At 38.7% G+C, this 24,565-nt stretch overlaps 1 protein-coding gene across 5 annotated transcripts in view; it reads left to right on the forward strand.

Annotated features, from left to right (window-relative positions):
- Positions 1-1,124: 1,124 nt before the first annotated feature.
- TBC1D8B (TBC1 domain family member 8B) overlaps positions 1,125-24,565 on the forward strand; it is an 81,022-nt gene continuing 57,581 nt past the window's right edge. For 4 of the 5 annotated variants that reach the window (XR_005053905.2, XM_036991435.2, XM_073227344.1 and 1 more), the window contains exons 1-4: positions 1,125-1,427; positions 21,546-21,656; positions 23,705-23,823; positions 24,337-24,562. Coding sequence is in view for 4 of the 5 variants with exons in the window: in XM_036991435.2 (XP_036847330.1) it covers positions 1,298-1,427; positions 21,546-21,656; positions 23,705-23,823; positions 24,337-24,562 (586 nt within the window). In the remaining variant the exon portion in view is untranslated. Of the gene's footprint in view, positions 1,428-10,261; positions 10,483-21,545; positions 21,657-23,704; positions 23,824-24,336; positions 24,563-24,565 lie in introns of those variants that run through there. The other variant, XM_073227342.1, reaches the window with a different exon arrangement.

Below are 24,565 nucleotides of genomic sequence, written 5' to 3' on the forward strand. Positions count from 1 at the left end.
ATCCCTGCTTGTAGTACACCTTCTTGAGCCGGCCCAGCATCTTGGGAGGGTTAAACCAGAGATGCTCCTCCTAGGCCGTTCTTCAGCTGCTTGACTTGGCATCTGAGTGTGCCGCACCCCATATTTTTAGTCAAATGGCCTTGAGGCTTTATTCTCAGAATAGCTTGCCAAGAGCCCCTTGTTTTTGTACTCCTTCCTTCCTATAACCTTGTTTTAGTTTAGTGCACTCTTTTATTCTGGTGGACTTAGTTATTGCAATAAAAACGTCCCTCAAATAATTCCTCACTGCGATGTCATGCAAATCACAGACCTCATTCAACACCTTAAGTGTTTAAGAAGCTGTGTTTCTTAAAGAGATTAAGAAAGAAAAATAATAATAAACCGTTTAGTCGGACGTATTCTGTGACTGATTACAGTAGATTTGAGGAGGCGGTGGGGGAAGGGAGGGACGCGCGACATGAAGAAAACTGCCCATCTTCTGGCGATTTTATATTCTTCCTGTACAGGCAGAAAAAAACTCAATCTAAGGAAGATTAATCTAAAAGCTTAATCTAAGGAAGATTTCGAATTAGACAAGGAATCATATCAGACTCCACTTATTGTGTGACCTTAGATAAAGTCACCTTACCCGTCTGCACTTTTGTTTATGTGCAAAGTGGGGAATAAAACTATTTCACAAGACTTATCTAAAGATTATGTGAAACATGATACGTTAAATTGCCTTAGTACGTAAGAGCTCATTAAATGCGAGTTAGTGCTTCCCAGAATGTGCCATTTGTTACTCCAAAATTCCGGAAACTTTGTTTTCCACAGGTTAACACCCTCGGTTGTAAAATCATGAGAAGAAGCAACACTTTTATACCTGGGGCTCACTTATTTGCACACACACAAAAAAAAAACTGCTTTCAACTTGAGATAGGCAACAAACACTTAACTAGTGGCGGGACCCGCTTTGAAAGCACCCCCACTCAGTTCTCAACCCCAGTGGATTGTGGGAAGTGTAGTCCTGTGCTCCAGTTGCTTGAGTACAGAAAAGCGAGTAGCAAACTACAACTCCCAGGAGGTGAAGAAGCGAGACTATTTCCCAGTCGGGCGGTAGCACTGTGGGAGCGAATTGGCAATCTCGCTGCCTACGTGGGAGAGAAGGGCGGATTGGGGGAAGTGTGGAAAAGCTGAACCCGAGCCGCTGCTGCCTGAGAAAGATTTGGTGGGAGAAGTAGAAGGGAAGAAAGGGGTAGAGGGTGAGGTGAGCAGAGCATCTGGGTCGCTGCTCCTGGGCAGCACAAAGTTCTTCGCAATGTGGCTGAAGCCTGAGGAAGTGCTCCTGAAAAATGCGCTGAAGCTGTGGCTGATGGAGAGGTCCAACGACTACTTCGTGCTGCAACGGCGTCGGGGCTACGGGGAGGAAGGCGGAGGGGGGCTCACAGGTAAGCTGTGCCGGCCACTCCGACCCACCGCGGGGCCGTGTTAGCTGGTACTTAAAAGGTGATGAGGAAAACAGTTACTCGTCGCTACCCGCCGCCGGATCCCAAACCCTGAGCGGAGGGACGGTATACTGCTCCCGCCACCGCCTTTTTCCATTACCCTCCCCGAGTCCTGAGAATGCCTCACGGGACCAGCAGTTGCCCTTTGGGTGGGACAGGGAAAGGAAGAAGGGGTTCTTTCTAGGGCAAAGGAAGAATCAGAGGAAAAGAAGGGGTTCCTTCTGAGGCAAAGTACCTGCCCTGTCTCTTCCCATGGGGGAGGGGGCTGATTACGAATGTTAGACCTCCACAGGTCGCATTTAGGCTGGTGACAGGGGCCAGTTCGTTTTTGTGGACCGAACTTTTTTCACAAATCCACCTATCGATAATCACCACCCCCCAACACACAACCCCTCCCCGGGAATGTAAATGGTGTTGGTGGGGTGTCGGAGATGAGGATGGTGAGGAGAAAGGGAGGAGCCCCAATTACATCCGGAGGGATAGGCTTTGAATGAGAGATTAGATAGTGGGGGGAAGTGGGTGTGGGGAGAGGGCGAAGAATAGGTCTCAGAATTGCTGACCTCTTCCAACTGAGCACCTTTTACTTGGTCGCCAGGTTTTCTAACCTTGAGATTCCCTCTCAAAAGTAACCGACGTAATTTATTTATCTGGAGTGTTTGGCGCTGCCCTTTCTTTTAAAGCCATGATTGTAAGCAAACCAATTAAACAGAAGTTTATTCCAGTCTCATCCACCCTGCCTTCAGCTATTTGATTGACAAGAACGTATTCCTTGATCAAATGTTTAAAGCCTACAAAGAACTTTATTTTGAGACCACTCGTCTTGGGCAGGGGCATTCCAACTTTTGGACACTGGGGAGACCAGAGATCTTTTTCATGACCACTCTGCTTTGGTATTAAGGCCTTGAAGCTGTGGACCAGGCTTAATTTAGGCAGCTGGATGTAGCGGGATGGGGGAAGAGTCCAAAAATTTGTATTTCAGTCCCATTCTTATCTCTTGTTGAGTGACATTCGACAGATTTATTCAACCATAAGCGCCTACTATGTGCCACATGGAATGGTACAGTACAAAGACAATTAAGGTTCAGGTCCCCACCTTTGAATAAGGGGGAAAGGGTTGTGTTGGAAGGAAGTGACCGGTAAACCACGCAAATTATAATTATACCCAGTAACTAGTTAACTAGGCAAATTATAATTAGAACCAAATAACTTAAGGGTTGGGTAAAGATTTATGGAGGTGATGACACTGCTTTTCCTCTTTTGTAAGATGGTGTCTACCTCCCAAAGTTAAGACGATAAGATGAAAAATAATAGGTGCCAAATCAACGTATGTTGTTAAAATGGTGATAAACATGTGCTATTTCCTTTTTTATTTCCAAGCCACCAGGGTGGAGAGAATTCTGAGGTTCCACAGGCCATTTAAAAAAAGAATCTTGTGAGACCTATTCATCTTACTCAGTAGCTTCTAAAAGGGCCCTTTCTAAAACATGGTAACAAAAATTGCTTTGTTAAACTTGACGTTTTGTCATTTTCTGATTTTTTTAAATTGCAGGTGTTATTTTGCAGAGGAGTCCTTCTGTTTAAAAGATGCATATACTTTCCAGATTAAAAATTGAAAATCAGTGTTCATGATTGCCCAGTGATATAATTCATCCTCTTGAGTCCGTTGAGAACAGGTCAATTATTTAAAATAGATCTTATAGCCTTGTGTTACAGCATATTTTAGTTTCCCAGAATTTTTCTGGTGCTCCTGCACACATTTACTGAGGAAGTATTATTTCACTTTGTACAACTGTTTCTGAAAAATATGTAAATCAGATTCTTGAGATCCAATCACTGTGATGTAGGATTAATTTTTTTTTTTACTTTTTGCAACTTTCCTTTAAATAATCACGTCTTGTTTTCTGTGTTTGGTTTATTATTTGACACTCTTTCTTAAAGCTTGGGCCAATTGCACCAGTTTCTTATCTCTATCCCACCCACTACCAATTACTGTTCCCCATATCTCTATAGTAAGAGATTTGTCTGAAGAAATAAACCAAGATTTCTACCACACGTGTATGTTGAGATCAGATATAGTCCCATTTTTGTGGTCAATTTATATCTCAGCATTAACTTTTACCTGGGGTATTGTCAAAGTGCTTGAAAATTCCACATGAGAGCTGTATGTTATATAAATTAAACAAAATCTATGAGAAAGAAGCAAAGACATGTTTTTAAGGTTTGTTGGGTTCTTTCTGGTTGAGAGCAAAAGTGTGTGGTGATTTTCAGAGCTGGTCAGTTATTGTATTCTTACTTAAAACTGAAGCCAAAAGCTTTGCTGTGCTTTCCACAAATGGATTAGTTCTCACAGGAGCTTGACTGTATGCCAGCATAAGCTTGCCTTTGTCCACTTTTGTTTTCTGAAATCCAGTGTTACGTGCTACCCCTTTAAGAGATTTGTTTATACATTTTATTTAATGATGAAAAGGTAATAACTATTTAGATATGTTAATAGTTGTACTTCCTTTAAGATTTCATTTCTTTGCCATGTGATAATTAGCAGTAAATACCAGTAATGTAATTTAGCTGTGGACTTGGTGAAGTTAGTTGACTCTTTTTTTTCTAATAATAGAATTGGAGCAAAAGGCAACCCTAAGAAGGTTATAGCAGGAGACTATTTTGTAAGTTAAAATCTGAGGTCCTTGTCTAAATTTCTGAAGCACTTTCAGTGGATATCTAATACGTTATGTCTCATTTGCCTAACGTTATCTTAATTGTCCTGGTTTACAGCTGGGTGGAATATCTTATGGAAATTTTTGTGATACCATAAGATTATTTTGCAGCTGAAGTGATTTTCTTCAATTTAGAGAAGTAATTCACTCTTTTAGAGTTTTGCAGTTACATTCATTATTCCTTGTTCCTCCTGGCTGATAAGGGTAATGACTTTTCTATGGCACCTAAATTTAGCACTTGGTTTAATGTAATTACAAATAATTTATGCATATTTGCTTTATTAAGCATAGATCAGCAGTTTGTTCTGCTTGGCAGAGTGGAGCCACTATATGAGTGGAATTATGGGGTACATTCTATTACGAAGTCTAGTGTATGAGACCTAGGAAGACCTGACAATCTGGAAGCTTTAATTTGGATAGTTTGTTTTGAGTGTTTTAACTCTTGAATCCACATCTGAATAGTGTAAGCAGGACCTTGGGTGTTGGATTGATAATCTCCCTCAGTAGACCTGGTTTTTGTGATGTAGAACAAGATTAAGGAAAAAAACATAGTAAAATGGAAAAGTTTTAGATTCTGTTCCCTTATTTCCTCTTTCATCTTGGCATCATTATTTAGAAATTAAAACATCTGTAAAAATTAGAACATGATAATGTTTGAAATGAGCTGTCCATTTCAAAATGTTTTGTGGTATTTATGTAAACTTATCAAATCTCTGTAAATGATTTGCCATAAACACATACATAAAAAACAATAAGGTAGCCTTTTTAAAAACTTCCTAATGACCATTCCTCAAAGACTTTTCTCTCCTTTTTCCTCACCCCCAAGTAAAGGAGCCCAACTCTGAAAATGTTCTCATTACATTTTTCTTAGTAAAATATCCCTGCATTCCATGCTCACATGATAAAATTTTTAGTCTCCCAGTACCGCATTACTGGGACTGGGGTGCCAAAATGGTGGCCATGATATTTCATCTTAGGTAAGGAATACCAACCCTCCCCCCACACTCCTCTCAGGCACTATAAATTAATAAATATCATTTTGGCTTATTAAAGAGAAAAATCCCATAGGGCAGTCCCTAGGAAGGGCAATTTACATGTGTGCTCCCCTCCCACACTCCCTCCCGGGAATGTTTTGATGCATGTGTGAAATCAATTTAAAAATTACTTTAATAAAGATCTCTGAATTAGAAAAGACAGCTTTGTAGTAGGTTTTGAGAAATGAAGGATGGTCGATGTCACAACTTTTTTTTTTTTGGCAGTAGTGGAAGAATTATTGACTGCATACCTATTAAGCCTTAGGACTTTTTTTAGGCACTTGTTGATAACACTGCGCTTGCTTCTCCCTCTCCCTCTCCCTCTCCCTCTCCCTGCTTCCCTCTCCCTCTCCCTCCTTCCCTCCTTCCCTCTCCCTCCTTCCCTCTCCCTCCTTCCCTCCCCCTCCTTCCCTCTCCCTCTCCCTCCTTTCCTCTCCCTCTCCCTCTCCCTCCTTCCCTCTCCCTCCTTCCCTCTCCCTCTCCCTCTCCCTCCTTCCCTCTCCCTCTCCCTCCTTCCCTCTCCCTCTCCCTCCTTCCCTCTCCCTCTCCCTCTCCCTCTCCCTCTCCCTCTCCCTCTCCCTCTCCCTCCTTCCCTCTCCCTCTCCCTCCTTCCCTCTCCCTCCTTCCCTCTCCCTGTCCCTCTCCCTCCTTCCCTCTCCCTCTCCCTCTCCCTCCTTCCCTCTCCCTCTCCCTCCTTCCCCTCTCCCTCTCCCTCTCCCTCCTTCCCTCTCCCTCTCCCTCTCCCTCTCCCTCCTTCCCTCTCCCTCTCCCTCTCCCTCCTTCCCTCTCCCTCTCCCTCTCCTTTCTACTTCCCTCTCCCTCTCCCTCTCCCTCTCCCTCCCCGTTTATGGTTTATAATCAGAATGATGTACAGTATTAGAATAAAATATCAAAACACCATTTCTTTTTTATCTACAATTGCCTAAAACCTAGAAGTTCTCAAGCAGTGTTTCTACAGATATAAGCATCACTTGCTGTCTTACTGAGTGCTGTGGAAGATTACATATAACTTGTTATCTTAGTTATATGAATGAGGGGTATTTGAAACCCCCAAAGCAATTTTCCAAGGTCAGCTCTGGTATAAAGTATACTTATCAAGATGTCCTGTTAAATGATACAAAGATTTCATCAAAGTAGTGATTAATAACAATAGGTGGTATTCTGGTGGCAGAATTCCAGTGTGACATCTGTGGAGCATCTTGTCAAAAAAAACTAGTTTGGATTGCTTTTGAATTAAATCAGCCATCTATGTGCACTAATAATATCTGGGATGTGGTTTGGTAGAAGTGGGGAGGACATTCTAAGTGGGAGGAATAATATGACAGTGCAAAAGCAAAAGATGGCAGTTGTTGGGAACACAGCAAGTATTCCAGATTCATTTATGAAAATATGAGACTCAAGCTATAGTGGCCTTAGCACCTAGAAAAGGTTCCTGAAGAGCAATATCCTCATCTACAGAAAAGGAAAACATAAGATGGAGAATTAAAAGAACCTGAGAATTAAATTTTTGTCTTTTGTCTTCATTGTTCTTTCAGCTCTACCCTAGATGGTTTTGTTTTTTCTCCTTTACTTCAGTATAAAGAAGTGAATGTTAAAACCAGGGATAATCACATTTGTTAATTTTTTTTATCATTGCATTAGTTGTCTTCTGTTTTAAACTGACCAAAATAATGTCCAGATGCAGTTCTTCTAAATAATCTTTTTCAAGTATTGGATATGAGTTCTTTGATTTGCTGCCACGCTTGCTTGTTGCTTTGCACCTAGGAATTCAGGTGTTGCATTTTATTTAATTATTTGAGGGCTACTCTTTTTGTACATTGATGAGTAAGTCTTGAAATATAAGAAAGTGGTATAAATAGAGATGGTAACAATTCTCTTATTTCCCTATGTTTTAATTTTGGAAATGTACTGGGTATAAATAGAGATGGTAACAATTCTCTTATTTCCCTATGTTTTAATTTTGGAAATGTACTGGGTTTGATTGATAATTCTTCTTTCCCACATGACGTTATAATCTGCCATTTGTGGCATCAGTTACTTCCCCTAAAAAAAAGTCTAAATCCTTTAATGAACAAAGATTTCAGTTAAGGAAGGAAATGAGTGCTTACAGATATCCAGTTTTCAAGTAAATGTCGTTAGAAGAATGCAGGGAGAGGGAAAACAGGACAAAAGAAGAATTATTTTTATTATCTGTTTTCCAAAATTCTTAGTGTAAAGTTGGCAATTTTCAGAATGCCAACTGTGGCTATTGGATTATTCTAAAATAAGCATTCACAGTCCTGTTTTAAGGACTTAGATCTGGTAGCTAAAGTAATAGAAAACTCACAACCTCTACTGAGAACACTACTTTCTCCTATTTGAATGTATTTCCTACATTTTTGTGTTGGTAGTTTACTGATTAGTTTGTTCATTAACATTTAATCCAGTTGAGATTATAAAAAATTCAGTAAAGGTGTACTCGTTTGAGTTTGTAAACATGGCAACTTATGATAAGATAGGGAATCCACAATAAAGTTCCAGCAATGATTTTTAGGGCCAAATTTATAGTTGAACATTTTACTTAGAATGGAAATAAATCTTGTTTGTAATTAGGAAGTTCATTTAAATGACTCTTCTGCCCCTAGAGCAGTGTTGCCTTACACAGGGCCCTCAATCTAGTTTACAGGCAGAAAGAGCCACTTGTCAAGCTAAAGTGGACTAAACTAGCACACTGATGAGTACCACCTTCAAGCTCTGGCAGTTTTAATGGCCTCCCCTCTACCACTCAGCCTTTCGTCCTACCTGTTCATCATTCTCATTGGCCTAATACGAAAAAGAAATGTTTATCACATTTGCAGATGTCTGAAAATTGAAAGGGATGATTATTACCTAAGAGCAATTTTCTCAACACTGGCTGCATATTAGATTCAGCAAAGAATCTTTTAAAGCAAACTAAATTACCTGGGAGTATTTGTGGGTAAAATTATATGATGTATGGGATTTACTTTAAAATACTCTAGGAGGGAGAAATGATGCAATTATTGAGTCAGGTGATGGGAACATAAAATTTTCAGTATTATTCTCTACTTTTTTATGTTTGAAAATTTTTGTAATGCAAAGTTAAGGAAAAAATAGAACGCCCAAGCCTTACCCTTATATAAATTAAATTAGAGTCTCTGGGCTTTAGTAGTTTCAAAAACTTGAGCTTGAATAATTTAAAAAACTCTTCCAAATGATTCAGATTTGTAATTTGGGTCAAGAATCACTGTCATAGAAGATGAAATCAAGATTCAGAAATGTCTGGACAAGTTAGAATGCACAGGTGAAATCAGTGAGAAAATCTAACATGGGTAAATGTAAATGACATTTAGGTTTTTGAAAACAACAGCTGTACAGGACAGAGACTACCCAGGTTGGTGCTTATATTTGTGAAGAAGATCAAAGTAGGTTACTTGGTCACAGTTTAGTGTAATATGATATAGTAGCTTAAAAAAGCTAGTATGCTCTTAGACTGCATTAATAGAACTATGGAGCCCATCATATAAAAAACCTGCTTTTGTTCAGAACACATTTAGTATTCAGGTTTGATTGGCACATTTTATAAAAGACTTTGACAAATAGGTATATAAAGAGAATGGTAGAAGAATAAGAGGACAATCTCTTACAACAGTTGAAAGAACTAGGTATGTTTTAAGCTAGAAGAGAAGAATAAGCAAGGGGAGAAAAGATATGTACAATCATAATACTGACTAATGTTGAGTAGAGTATGTTTTGGGTTGTCCCAAAGTTGGAAGGAAGTAGCATTTTATTTATCCTAAGAAAGACATTCCTTTTTCTTTTTTTTTTAACTGTGTAAGAAATAGTTCTATTTTTCTATATTAAAGGTTAAAAATATGTTCATTGTAAAAATTTCAGAAAATATGTTTAAGTATAAAAAAGAAAATGGTCAGCCATCATCCCCCTGCCCAGAGATAACCACCATAAGCCAGTATCAACTACCTAATTTGTGGGCCCCAGTGGAAAGTGAAAATGCAGGGCTCTTCTTCAAAAGTTAAGAATTTCAAGACCATGACAGCAGAGCATTAAACCAAGCAGAGTCCTTATGAGCATGGGGTCCTATGGACAGGTCACAAACCCATGAAGCCAGCCCTGACTATAACCTTTGGATATATATAAATCCTTTCATATTTTAGAAAGGACTTTCTAATTAATAGAAATTACCACCAATGCAGTAGGCTGCCTTGGGAGAAATAACTCTCTGGAGTTAGAAAAAACTAGGCTTTCTATCAGAAATACTGTTTACAGAGTAGATGAATGTGTTGAAGGTTAGACTTAATGGCTTTGTAGGAGATTTTCCATTTCTAAAGTCAATGGTGCTTTATCTCTGTCCAGCCAAAAATAATTGGTTTATGAGCAATAATCATTATCTGCAAACTGCTTATTTTTTAAAAAATTAATGGAACTTTACTCTTTTGTTATGTTGCTATACTATTTAATAAAAAGTATTTCACATCAATTTCAGTGAATTTAAGAAGTTTGGTGTTACTTTTGTATGGCAGGATGCTACCAAAATCCCATAAATCTGTATCAAGGTCCAGAACATTGGTACCTTACTCAGTTGAAGACATTCAAAAGATTATTTGAAGTTCTTGATATATTTAAATCTCTTGTTCTGTCATGCAGCTGACAAACAGTATTTATTCTCTTCCCAATTTACTGTAACTATAGAACTTCCTATTGTTTAGGCTGATTGATGAGCTTGGATTTTCAGACAGTCAGATGATAAACCTCTGTGTATGTGGAACAAGCAACCCAAAATTATCTGCTGCTCTTCTTGTGCTTTTAGAACCCAGATATTGGCACATATTAATTCCTGAATGACTTGCAGGGATGTGCTGAGGATTGTAGCTTAATGAGCTGGAAGAGTTCCCCAAGTGACTGGAAATGTATTCTAGTACTAACTTCCAAATTATGTGTTGCATAGTTTTACAATAACTGCCTGATTTAATGCACTTACAAAAACTGAACAATTTCCTCTCTACACAGTGTAGGGCATTTATAATCTTGCAAACATTTCTGCTGCAAAAAAGTGACCTTTCGGAGGGGCGGAGCCAGGATGGCGGCGTGAGTAGAGCAGTGGAAATCTCCTCCCAAAAACACATAGAGCTATGAAAATATACCAAAGAAAAATCTTCCTAAAATAGAGACCACAGGACACAGGACAACATCCAGACCACATCCACACCTGCAAGAAGCCAGCGCCTTGCGAAGGGGGTAAGATACAAGTCCCGGCCCGGCGGGACTCGAGCGCCCCTCCCCCCGGCTCCTGGCGGGTGGAAAGAAACCGGAGCGGTTTTTTTTTTGGCAAGTGCTTTTTGGAAGCCTTAAAGGGACGGGCCCCTGTTGCTAGGGAGGCAGGGTGGCGGGACCGGTGAGCAGGTGCCTGGGACCGGCGCCTGAGGACAAAGAATATCCCGCGTTTCTCCCTGCGGGACCGGCGGGCGGGTGCCTGAGACCGGCGCTTGAGGACGGAGGAAATCGCGCGTTTTTCCCTTTTTTTTTTTTTTCTCTTTTTGGCGAGCGCTTTTTGAAAGCCTTAAAGGGACAGGGACCCCGGTGCTAGGGAGGCAGGGTGGCGGGACTGGTGAGCGGGTGCCTGGGACCGGCGCCTGAGGACAAAGAATATCCCACGTTTTTCCCTGCGGGACCGGGGGGGCGGGTGCCTGAGACCGGCACTTGAGGACAGAGGAAATCGCGCGTTTTTCCCCTTTTTTTTTTCTCTTTTTTGCGAGTGCTTTTTGGAAGCCTAAAAGGGACAGGGACCCTGGTGCTAGGGAGGCAGGGCGGCAGGACTGGTGAGCGGGTGCCTGGGACTGGTGCCTGAGGACAAAGAATATCGCGCGTTTTTCCCTGTGGGACTGGTGGGCGGGTGCCTGAGACCGGCACCTGAGGACGGAGGAAATCGCGCGTTTTTCCCCTTTTTTTCTCTCTTTTTGGCGAGTGCTTTTTGGAAGCCTTAAAGGGACAGGGACCCTGGTGCTAGGGAGGCAGGGCAGCGAGACTGGTGAGCGGGTGCCTGGGACCAGCGCCTGAGGACAAAGAATATCGAGCGTTCCTTCCCTGCGGGACCGGTGGGTGGGTGCTTTTTGGAAGCCTTGAAAGGACAGGGACCCTGGTGCTAGGGAGACAGGGCAGCAGGACCAGTGAGCGGGTGCCTGGGACCGGCACCTGAGGACAAAAAAAAAAAAAAAAAAAATCGCGTGTTTTTTCCTTTTTTTTTTCCTTTCTGTTCCCTCTCTCATTGCTGCTGTTGTTTTGGTTTGGAGAGTGCTTTTTGGAAGTCTTAAAGGGGCAGGACAGGTCACTTAGACCAGAGGCAGGGAATCTGGGGATCTCTGGGCACTCTAACCCCCTGGGCAGCAGGGAGCACAGAGGCCCCTTACGGAAATAAATAGCCTCCCGGCCGCTCCCCCTCCAACGGGGCTCCACCATTTTGGAGGAACAGCCCCAGCCAGGCCAAGCCCACAGCAACAGCGGAGATAAACCCCAAAGCAACTGGGCAGGAAGAAGAAGCCCTGTCTGCGCACAGCTGCCCAGCACAAGCCACTAGAGGTCGCTATTCTCCCAGGAGAATGCCACAAACCAACAAGAAGGGAAGCTCTTCCAGAGGTCACTTGTACCAGATCTGCAAACTATCTCTATCACCATGAAAAGGCAAAACTACAGGCAGACAAAGATCACAGAGACAACACCTGAGAGGGAGACAGACCTAACCAGTCCTCCTGAAAAAGAATTCAAAATAAAAGTCATGAACATGCTGACAGAGATGCAGAGAAAAATGCAAGAGCAATGGGATGAGATGCAGAGAAAAATGCAAGAGCAGTGGGATGAGATGCAGAGAAAAATGCAAGAGCAGTGGGATGAAGTCCGGAAGGAGATCACAGATGTCAGGAAGGAGATCACAGAAGTGAAACAATCCCTGGAAGGATTTATAAGCAGAATGGATAAGATGCAAGAGGCCATTGAAGGAATAGAAGCCAGAGAACAGGAACGTATAGAAGCTGATACAGAGAGAGATAAAAGGATCTCCAGGAATGAAACAACACTAAGAGAAATATGTGACCAATCCAAAAGGAATAATATTCGTATTATAGGGATACCAGAAGAGGAAGAAAGAGGAAAAGCAATAGAAAGTCTCTTTGAAGAAATAATTGCTGAAAACTTCCCCAAATTGGGGGAGGAAATAATCGAACAGACCATGGAATTACACAGAACTCCCAACAGAAACGATCCAAGGAGGACAACACCAAGACACATAGTAATTAAAATGGCAAGGATCAAGGACAAGGAAAGAGTTTTAAAGGCAGCTAGAGAGAAAAAGGTCACCTATAAAGGAAAACCCATCAGCCTAACATCAGACTTCTCGACAGAAACCCTACAGGCCAGAAGAGAATGGCATGATATACTTAATGCAATGAAACAGAAGGGCCTTGAACCAAGGATACTGTATCCAGCACGACTATCATTTAAATATGATGGCGGGATTAAACAATTCCCAGACAAGCAAAAGCTGAGGGAATTTGCTTCCCACAAACCACCTCTACAGGGCATCCTACAGGGACTGCTCTAGATGGGAGCACCCCTAAAAAGAGCACAGAACAAAACACACAACATATGAAGAATGGAGGAGGAGGAATAAGAAGGGAGAGAAGAAAAGAATCTCCAGACAGTGTATATAATAGCTCAATAAGCGAGCTAAGTTAGGCAGTAAGATACTAAAGAAGCTAACCTTGAACCTTTGGTAACCACGAATCTAAAGCCTGCAATGGCAATAAGTACATATCTCTCAATAGTCACCCTAAATGTAAATGGACTTAATGCACCAATCAAAAGACATAGAGTAATAGAATGGATAAAAAAGCAAGACCCATCTATATGCTGCTTACAAGAAACTCACCTTAAACCCAAAGATAAGCATAGACTAAAAGTCAAGGGATGGAAAAACATATTTCAGGCAAACAACAGTGAGAAGAAAGCAGGGGTTGCAGTACTAATATCAGACAAAATAGACTTCAAAACAAGGAAAGTAACAAGAGATAAAGAAGGATACTACATAATGATAAAGGGCTCAGTCCAACAAGAGGATATGCACCCAATACAGGAGCACCAGCATATGTGAAGCAAATACTAACAGAACTAAAGAGGGAAATAGACTGCAATGCATTCATTGTAGGAGACTTCAACACACCACTCACCCCAAAGGATAGATCCACCAGGCAGAAAATAAGTAAAGACACACAGGCACTGAACAACACACTAGAACAGATGGACCTAATAGACATCTATAGGACTCTACATCCAAAAGCAACAGGATATACATTCTTCTCAAGTGCACATGGAACATTCTCCAGAATAGACCACATACTAGCTCACAAAAAGAGCCTCAGTAAATTCCAAAATATTGAAATTCTACCAACCAATTTTTCAGACCACAAAGGTATGAAAGTAGAAATAAATTCTACAAAGAAAACAAAAAGGCTCACAAACACATGGAGGCTTAACAACATGCTACTAAATAATCAATGAATCAATGAACAAATCAAAATAGAGATCAAGGAATATATAAAAACAAATGACAACAACAACACTAAGCCCCAACTTCTGTGGGATGCAGCGAAAGCAGTCTTAAGAGGAAAGTATATAGCAATCCAGGCACACTTGAAGAAGGAAGAACAATCCCAAATGAATAGTCTAACATCACAATTATTAAAACTGGAAAAAGAAGAACAAATGAGGCCTAAAGTCAGCAGAAGGAGGGACATAATAAAGATCAGAGAAGAAATAAACAAAATTGAGAAGAATAAAACAATAGCAAAAATCAACGAGACCAAGAGCTGGTTCTTTGAGAAAATAAACAAAATAGATAAGCCTCTAGCCCAACTTATTAAGAGAAAAAGAGAGTCAACACAAATCAACATAATCAGAAATGAGAATGGAAAAATCACGACAGACTCCACAGAAATACAAAGAATTATTAAAGACTACTATGAAAACCTATATGCCAACAAGCTGGAAAACCTAGAAGAAATGGACAACTTCCTAGAAAAATACAACCTCCCAAGACTGACCAAGGAAGAAACACAAAAGTTAAACAAACCAATTACAAGCAAAGAAATTGAAACAGTAATCAAAAAACTACCCAAGAACAAAAATACATCAAAAGGATCGTACACCATGACCAAGTGGGATTCATCCCAGGGATGCAAGGATGGTACAACATTCAAAATCCATCAACATCATCCACCACATCAACAAAAAGAAGGACAAAAACCACATGATCATCTCCATAGATGCTGAAAAAGCATTTGATAAAATTCAACATCCATTCATGATAAAAACTCTCAACAAAATGGGTATAGAGGGCAAGTACCTGAACATAATAAAGGCCATATATGATAAACCCACAGCCAGCATTATACTGAACAGCGAGAAGCTGAAAGCATTTCCTCTGAGATCGGGAACCAGACAGGGATGCCCACTCTCCCCACTGTTATTTAACATAGTACTGGAGGTCCTAGCCACGGCAATCAGACAAAACAAAGAAATACAAGGAATCCAGATTGGTAAAGAAGAAGTTAAACTGTCACTATTTGCAGATGATATGATACTGTACATAAAAAACCCTAAAGACTCCACTCCAAAACTACTAGAACTGATAGCGGAATACAGCAAAGTTGCAGGATACAAAATTAACACACAGAAATCTGTAGCTTTCCTATACACTAACAACAAATCAATAGAAAGAGAAATCAGGAAAACAATTCCATTCACCATTGCATCAAAAAGAATAAAATACCTAGGAATAAACCTAACCAAAGAAGTGAAAGACTTATACTCTGAAAACTACAAGTCACTCTTAAGAGAAATTAAAGGGGACACTAATAAATGGAAACTCATCCCATGCTCATGGCTAGGAAGAATTAATATCGTCAAAATGGCCATCCTGCCCAAAGCAATATACAGATTTGATGCAATCCCTCTCAAATTACCAGCAACATTCTTCAATGAATTGGAACAAATAATTCAAAAATTCATATGGAAACACCAAAGACCCCGAATAGCCAAAGCAATCCTGAAAAAGAAGAATAAAGTAGGGGGGATCTCACTCCCCAACTTCAAGCTCTACTACAAAGCCATAGTAATCAAGACAATTTGGTACGGGCACAAGAACAGAGCCACAGACCAGTGGAACAGATTAGAGACCCCAGAAATTAACCCAAACATATATGGTCAATTAATATTTGATAAAGGAGCCATGGACATACAATGGCAAAATGACAGTCTCTTCAACAGATGGTGCTGGCAAAACTGGACAGCTACATGTAGGAGAATGAAACTGGACCATTGTCTAACCCCATATACAAAGGTAAACTCAAAATGGATCAAAGACCTGAATGTAAGTCATGAAACCATTAAACTCTTGGAAAAAAACATAGGCATAAACCTCTTAGACATAAACATGAGTGATCTCTTCTTGAACATATCTCCCCGGGCAAGGAAAACAACAGCAAAAATGAGCAAGTGGGACTACATTAAGCTGAAAAGCTTCTGTACAGCGAAAGACACCATCAATAGAACAAAAAGGAACCCTACAGTATGGGAGAATATATTTGAAAATGACAGATCCGATAAAGGCTTGATGTCCAGAATATATAAAGAGCTCACACGCCTCAACAAACAAAAAACAAATAACCCAATTAAAAAATGGGCAGAGGAACTGAACAGACAGTTCTCCAAAAAAGAAATACAGATGGCCAAGAGACACATGAAAAGATGCTCCACATCACTAATTATCAGAGAAATGCAAATTAAAACTACAATGAGGTATCACCTCACACCAGTAAGGATAGCTGCCATCCAAAAGAAAAACAACAACAAATGTTGGCGAGGCTGTGGGGAAAGGGGAACCCTCCTACACTGCTGGTGGGAATGTAAATTAGTTCAACCATTGTGGAAAGCAGTATGGAGGTGCGTCAAAATGCTCAAAACAGACCTACCATTTGACCCAGGAATTCCACTCCTAGGAATTTACCCTAAGAACGCAGCAATCAAGTTTGAGAAAGACAGATGCACTCCTATGTTTATCGCAGCACTATTTACAATAGCCAAGAATTGGAAGCAACCTAAATGTCCATCGGTAGATGAATGGATAAAGAAGATGTGGTACATATACACAATGGAATACTACTCAGCCATAAGAAGTGAAAAAATCCAACCATTTGCAGCAACATGGATGGAGCTGGAGAGTATTATGCTCAGTGAAATAAGCCAAGCGGAGAAAGAGAAATACCAAATGATTTCACTCATCTGAGGAGTATAGGAACAAAGAAAAAACTGAAGGAACAAAACAGCAGTGGAATTACAGAACCCAAAAATGGACTAACACGTACCAAAGGGAAAGGAACTGGGGAGGATGGGTGGGCAGGGAGGGATAAGAGGGGTGAAGAAGAAGAGGGGTATTAAGATTACCATGCATGGGGGGAGGGAGAAAGGGGAGGGTGGGCTGCACAACACAGAGAGGACAAGTAGTGACTCTACAACATTTTGCTAAGCTGATGGACAGTAACCGTAATGTGGTTGTTAGGGGGGACCTGATATAGGGGAGAGCATAGTAAACATAGTATTCTTCATGTAAGTGTAGATTAAAAATTAAAAAAAAGAAAAAGAAAAAGAAAGAAAGAAAGAAAAGGGGGATTACTCCTTAACAGGATAAAACTATTGGTAAATCAAAGATCAACGCATGCTTTAAATATCCTTAATGTTGATCACTTAAAGGGTGTCAGATGATCAGCTATGGAGGTACTTTTTTCTGATAATATTCCTTTCTCTTAATTAAAAAAAAAAAAAAAAGCAGTTATTGTGTGCTGACCTCCAATGAGTTCTGCACAGTGGTATAGAGGGCATGTCAAAGTGTGGGCAAAGGGTCTGTTTGTTTCTATGCAGAAGATCAAGGCCTAGCTTGGATACCCAGAAAATGAACTAAGATACGATATGAGGAGGAGCTTCCGGCATCAGCACTCTCTGGGGGACTTGTGCCGGGGGATGATCATCAAAAAGCCTCCACAGGGATCCGGACGATGCTGCGGTTGTGGCTGCATCCAGCCCACCGTCTCCTGGACTTGCCATAGGAATGAGGAGGGAGATGTCTAGGCTGGCATGTGCATACAGTGAGACAACGAATTTGACCGGATCTGTACTGTTGGAACTCAACCAGGAGTTGGGAGGGGTGCAAGTTGTAGCACTCCAAAATCTCATGACTATAGACTATCTATGGTTAAAAGAACATATGGGATGTGAACAGATCCCAGAAATGGGCTGCTTTAATTTGTCTAATGGTTCAAGTACAGTTGGACAATATCCATCATATCATAGATAAATTTTCACAAATGCCTAGGGTGCCTAAATGGTTTTCTTGGCTTCACTGGAGATGGATGGTAATTATAGATTTGCTTTGTTTATGTCACCGTATTCCTATTATGTTAATATGTGTGTGCAAATTAGTAGTTTAAAACCTATACATACTTAAGGTACTCTACAAGAAGATATGTCAAAGAAATAATCAATCCTCCCATGTTTCCTTCATATGCTACATCTATAGCTTTTCTTCTTCCTTCCTAATTACAACCCTTAAATAGAATTCGTGCCTCATATCGAATTTACCGAGTATCATAATTCCTCCAGGTGGTAAAGATACCTCGAGACAAGTGCTGGGCATAGAAGCCACAGGGCATAAATCTGCAAAGAAGTAAAAAGCTAACCTTTGCAAACAATATGGCTTCTCTCTCACTTACCAACTTTACATTTCCCTGTATGGCCCCGGAAGATGACTGGTTAGCCAGAGACGGGTAAGATTCCTCAAGGGAGGAACAACCTAAGACAGGCACAGTCACAGGGGGGCCATCAGGTGAGAATTTGGGGATCAACAGAGGTGAGGCTCAGAACCTCACCCCCCCTGCTTTGAGAGAAATCTTCTGCATCCGTGGATGTCTTGCTGCCCTTGTCTAGCCTGGATTAATACTTGGTCCATAGGCACACACCTGATCATCTGATCATCTACATTTGCCCTCTTACAGCACTAAACTATGTTTTCTACCTTTATCTTGAATCTACCTACCACTTCAGCATTTTATTAAAAATAAAAATAAGAATAATAATAGGAGAAATGTGGGATCAACATATAAATCAAGTACAAAAATCAAACGAATATTCATATTTGACCTGATTGTTTATAGGTCATAATGCATGATCAAAACCGAAAGTTTCTGTGATGAATGCCCTTGTACTGTTCACCATGTAAGAATTTATTCACTGTGGAAGAATTCGTTCACCATGTAAGAACTTGTTTGTTATGCTTCAGAAGATTGGAGACTGACGAGAATTAGGCTTGAGATGGATTAATGATTGTACATTGAGCATTGACCCCCCTATACTGAATTTTATTGTTGTTAACAACCATTTGATCAATAAATATGAGAGATGCCCTCTCAAAAAATAAAAAATAAAAAAAATAAATAAATAAAAATAAATAAAAAATTTAAAAAAAACATAAAAAAAAAGTGACCTTTCTTGCCAGTGATTTTAAGCACTTTGTCCTCGATCTTAAAACTTTCATTCAGAGAACTAATTGTTACTATTACTCAAGAGTTTATCTGTGGCTTTTCCTTTCCTCTCTGCTTCTGCACATATCCACACTCCCACTGTAAACTTTCAGTGAAACTGAACTTTTCCTTACCTCTTTGTTCTTTCTAACCTGTTCTTCTAATATTACTTTTTCTTGTGTGTATAAATAAGGAAATAAGATTTGAGTTAGCTTTATTCAAAATGTGGTAAGGGTGAAATTAATGATTTTTCCTTGGCAAATTTAAAAATAACTTTCTTGAAACCTTTTTTAAAATTTAAATTATTGGAAGGCAAATCTAGCTGCTTAAACAGTACTGTGTTCAATGGTGCTTTTATTTGAAGTTATAATTCCTTTAGTTTGACAAATTTGTCAAGTTATTATATGTATATATACATAGATTCATACACTTGATTCTGTTTTTCAACATGAAAGGTTACCTCTTTTGGTTGTCTTTGACTACCACTCTTCTATCTTTCTTTTGAGTATTTTCACTTTCCTGTCTTCAAACTGAGAACATTCTCCTTTTTTCCATTTCCTGAATAATTTAAATCGCAAGCTCTGAAGAGATAATCTGTATATGTATGTTTAACTTCCACTTTTCTTTATTTATTTTTGAGCAACTCCCACTTTATCTTTGATCTCTTAGCCAAATCTCCAGTTTCTCATAGTCACTTCACACTGAAAATGACGGAATTATTTTTCCTTTTATCTCCATACCCTCCAGTAATTCCCTCATTATTAGTTGAAATATTACTTCCTGTGTCTTTCCTTCTCATTCACATTCTTTCTTCTGCAGTACCCCCTCTTTCATATTTGTCTGGATTTTCTTATTTCTGTTTCTTAAACAAAGCCTTCAATTCCCATTATAAAGTTTTTTTTCATATCAGATAACTTATTTTCTCTATAATCTGCATGTTTTCATTCCCAAAGTCTTTCTCACTTCTTTACCCCCACTATCAAAACTGTCACATTGCTAATTGATATTATGCTGTATCTGTGAGCCCCGTTTTTACTCTTTACCTATTCCTCCATATACTCTCCCACTCTTCCTTTAATATGAGCCAAATTTCTCTTTATCTCTTTGTTCTATCTCCTACTCTTCTAATTTGCCACCCTCTATGCTTATAATAACTTCCTACCTCACATCTGCCAACCTACCTATATTCTCATTCAAAGCTTGCTTGAAATCTTAATTCCTTTTAAGTGGGTAAAGATAGGAAAATAGCTAAAAGTCTGCTTTATAACTGATTTAATTTTTTCTGAAAATTCTGTATGCTAAATTAAAGAGAAATGTCTCATAAAGCAAAACCAATGCTCAACCAACCAATGAAAACTTCCAGAAAAGAAAGGTAGATTTATATATATTTCAGCCTCCTCTTTGATTGTTAAATCAGTTTTGTTCATTCTGTGCCCACCAATATATTGAAAGTTAAGGATACAAACCCAAAGGTAGAAGACAATGGTTATTGCCCTCAGAAAGCTAATAATCTAGATAAGAAGAAGAGATTAATATACATGAAGCACTTAGAAAGTAGTTGTAATAACTAGCCTAATATGCTAGGTTGTGTTGTATAGACTTTAAGTGCTATAAGTAATCAGAAGAAATGGAAGGCATTATTGCTTGGGGTTGCTGCTGAAGATTTCACAGAGGAAGTGGATCTTGAGGAAAATGTAGAATGTGGATTAGTTGGACTGGGATAGAAGGCTTGCGTTAGCCTTTCTAGGTAAAAAAAAAAAAAAAAAAAAAAAAAAGGAATGTTTAGCAAAGACCCTAAGAGAGAAATTCATTGGTTATTTAAGAAAACAGCAAATTTTGTTCCAGGGAGAAATAAGAAATGTAGTCAGGTAATTCAGTAGGAACTAATCGAGCAAAAGCATTGAATTACAAATTGAGGGACTAAGAATTATGTTTTAAAAAGAAAACCCCTTTACCTGAGTATTTTAATCAAGGTTTTAAAGTCCAAAATTTTCTTTAATAATGATATTAGCTAATGTTGAGTGTTTTACTATGTGCTGAACATTCTTCTAAGTGTTTTACATGTAATAATAACTAATTTCATCTTCACAACAACCCTTTGTGGTAGGTTTTGTTTTATCCCCCTTATTTTACAAATGAGGGGGATAAAAAGGTACTACTGGCTTAAGTTGACACAAGTAAGTGACAGGGCCAGGATTCAAACCCGCATAGTCTCTGGTACCAGAATCTATATTCTTACCTGCTATATACACAACCTTGTAAAAGAGGTATATAAGTGCTCCAAATATATTGTGAGATTTGGGCAATTAACCTTGACTTACTCTTTTAATGAAAGATAATTTTCTCAAGCACTACTCACATCAGAACATCTCTTAATCCAGAATGTATTTTTCTTCACGAAAAATCTCTGAGGAAACTTCGGGCTAGAATTTTTTTTTTTAATTCATTAGTTGCTTGCTGCACTGATGGACGGTGACTGCATTGGGGTATGGGTGGGGACTTGATAATATGGGTAAATGTAGTAACCACATTGTTTTTTCATGTGAAACCTTCAGAAGAGTGTATATCAATCATACCTTAATGAAAATTTTTAAAAAATTCATTAGTTGTTTGTCGTATGAAGTGATACTTATTTTCTCTTGTAAAATCCTTATTTCATCAGTCCCTTTATTACAACAGGGCTTATCGTTGGAACTCTTGATTCAGTCTTAGACTCCACTGCTAAAGTAGCTCCGTTTCGCATCTTACACCAGACACCAGATTCTCAGGTTTACCTGTCAATTGCATGTGGTGAGTAAGGTTTTGAAAACCTATAATTCAAACAAATAAGGATACTGATAAATATTGTATTTATTAATACTCCCTATTTAGAAAAAGTGAAATGTGCACCTACTTTGAAAGAATAGCAAGACATCTAATTGTTTAAGGATTACAGATTATTACAATTTGTAAAAAGTCCATTACTGTGAGGGACTTGAAGTGTATGTTCCAGCAGTGCTGATTCAGAGCAAATTTTGGTCAAAATCTATATGCTATATGACTACATTCTCCATTTACTTATCCTGCTTCACCCAATTGCTGGGAAGATGAGAACTTACCATAAAATACTTTGTTTCATTTCTGATAAACTCAGATGAGGAGAATAAGCCCAGAACTTAAAGTTTGTCCCCTAAGAAAGTATAAGCCTGAAAAATTCAACACTTTTTAGTTACATACCTACATCCTCACAAAAGTTCAATCCTTGAACTGTGAGTGGATGTCTTATAGGTAATGCTGTGTATTCATTCATGCTGGGGTAAATCAGCTGTTTCCACATACATATATATTGTGGGCAGAAAAGGAATAAGGATAATTCTTCCTAATAAAGCAACTAAAAAAAAACCCCACAATGACAGTTTATTACTTCTTTTATTGATGCCATTGTAATATTGGTCCAAATTAGAGTCCCAGATTTCTGGCCTTTTTAATGTTGAAAGACTGCCTTTTTCTCTTTCTTCTTCCCCTCTCTTCTCAAGTCGATATACTTTAACAACAACAACAAAACCTTATGAATTTCTCGATAGTTCATATGTGTGAACATGCAGCATACAATTAAATTTTTAAGATATGTGGCTTGTTTTTTGCATTTTCTTATAAATTTTAGTGTTGCTGGTGAATGTTTTCCCCTGCTTCTATTAAATGGAATGCCACATTTAAACTAAAACTGCTGGTGTCAAAAGACATCTGTAACCTCAATTTTAAATCAGTCAGTAGAAATTATTTAGAAAGAAAAACTGTTATTTCTACTTTAAAAAATAGGAGAGGATGACTATATAACTTACTCCCCCCAAAATTAACCTGACCCAAAAATATAGTAATTACCTACTAATGAAGCTTCATTATACCTAAAGGACCAAAACAAAGGCCTTAAAATTTCCCTATGGCTTTTATTTGTGGTTCATCAAAGAAAGTTATTACATGTGGTATGGTGACTTTAGTAACATAATTCTAACAATTGTAGGAAATAGGTAATTTTGCATGTCCAATAAGTTTTTTAATGTGTCACTCTCCATATAACTTAAAACATACTAAGAAGTCAAGATATTTCTTTTGAATCAATGTGTATAATCCACAGTGCTGGGGAGATCATAAAGGTATGTGGTTTATGGGGGAGATTGATAATGAAATGTTCTTCAAGCCAAAGCAACCCAGAACTAACTTTAATATTTAATCTGACCTTCAACAAGCCACCTAATACTGATTCAGTTGGTACATGGATTTAACCTTGGTACAGGGTTTGTAACCTCTTTCATGAAATTTAAGTTGATAGACCTTTAAATGAAAGGGGTGATTCTGAGCAAAGGCTCCAGACTTTCTGAGGTTAGTAGAGCTGCCACAGTTGAAATCCACATTTATACAGTGTGCATAGGATTGCCACATGCATGCTGTTTTTAGTCACACAAATTATAGGCACAGTACTGACAGTATTGCTTGAAGACCAAGGATTCAATTGCATATATTTACATTCTGGCATTCTGTATATTCTCTTAAAAGATACTGGTTACTGCAGATATGAGTACTGGCATCTTGTTTTCAGAATTTTATATCTTTTCTCATGAATTATATTGACTTTTCTCCTTTTCCATTAAAATTTTATTCTATTTATAATGAAAAATAGTGTTCATGTCCATATATAGTGAAGAAGTAGAGAATAAATGTGATACCTTTATTACTTTATGATCATTTTTGAAAATGAGGAAATATGATTTTATTTGTTTTTAAACTAAGCTTCAGAATATTGGAGCAATTTTGCTGTGGAGTTTCTCTTGAGTCTATTATTTTATTCTCTTATTAATCAGGAGCCAACAGAGAAGAAATAACCAAACATTGGGATTGGTTGGAACAAAATATCATGAAGACTTTATCTGTGTTTGATTCAAATGAAGATATTACTAATTTTGTCCAAGGAAAGATAAGAGTAAGTGGCATGGATATATTTTATAAACAGAATACTAAAATCTTTGACCATTTTATTTGAGGATGAAAGGCTGCATGGAAGGTCATTCATTGTTTTACTGGCACCTTTCAGGATTGTCAGAAGCACAAATGAATGTCAGAATCAGTGCTAAAGAAAATTGTAAAGGTATTGGTTAGTCCTTGGTGCCCTTGTGTGTGCTATTTGGGATATATTAATTTCAGTATCTCTTGAGTTTAGAATTTGTATGAACTCTTCAACCCAATTGAAGGAATATTTCACACCTGTATTTGTGGTAGCAACTTGTAAGGCATTAGAAAATGCCTAATTACAAAATTAAAGAAAATCTGTTCACCTATGTCCTAAGAGAAGTATGTATGTGCACACACATATGCATATAATAGATGTACCTGTGTAGATGTACACAGTTGTATTCAATAAACTGTTTAAAGAGATGAAATAAATTTTTGTTGGTAGGTAATGATTAATTTTAAGAAAATATTTTCTCTCCTTTAGGGATTAATTGCTGAGGAGGGAAAACATTCTTTTGCAAAAGAAGATGATCCTGAGAAATTCCGAGAAGCCCTTTTGAAATTTGAAAAATGTTTTGGTTTACCAGAGCAGGAGAAGTTAGTGACTTATTACTCATGCAGTTATTGGAAAGGACGGGTTCCTTGTCAGGGCTGGCTCTATCTTAGCACCAACTTTCTGAGCTTCTATTCTTATTTGTTGGGATCAGAAAGTA

The sequence above is a fragment of the Manis javanica genome, chromosome X (genome assembly GCF_040802235.1).
Source record: "Manis javanica isolate MJ-LG chromosome X, MJ_LKY, whole genome shotgun sequence".
Taxonomy (NCBI): domain Eukaryota; kingdom Metazoa; phylum Chordata; class Mammalia; order Pholidota; family Manidae; genus Manis; species Manis javanica.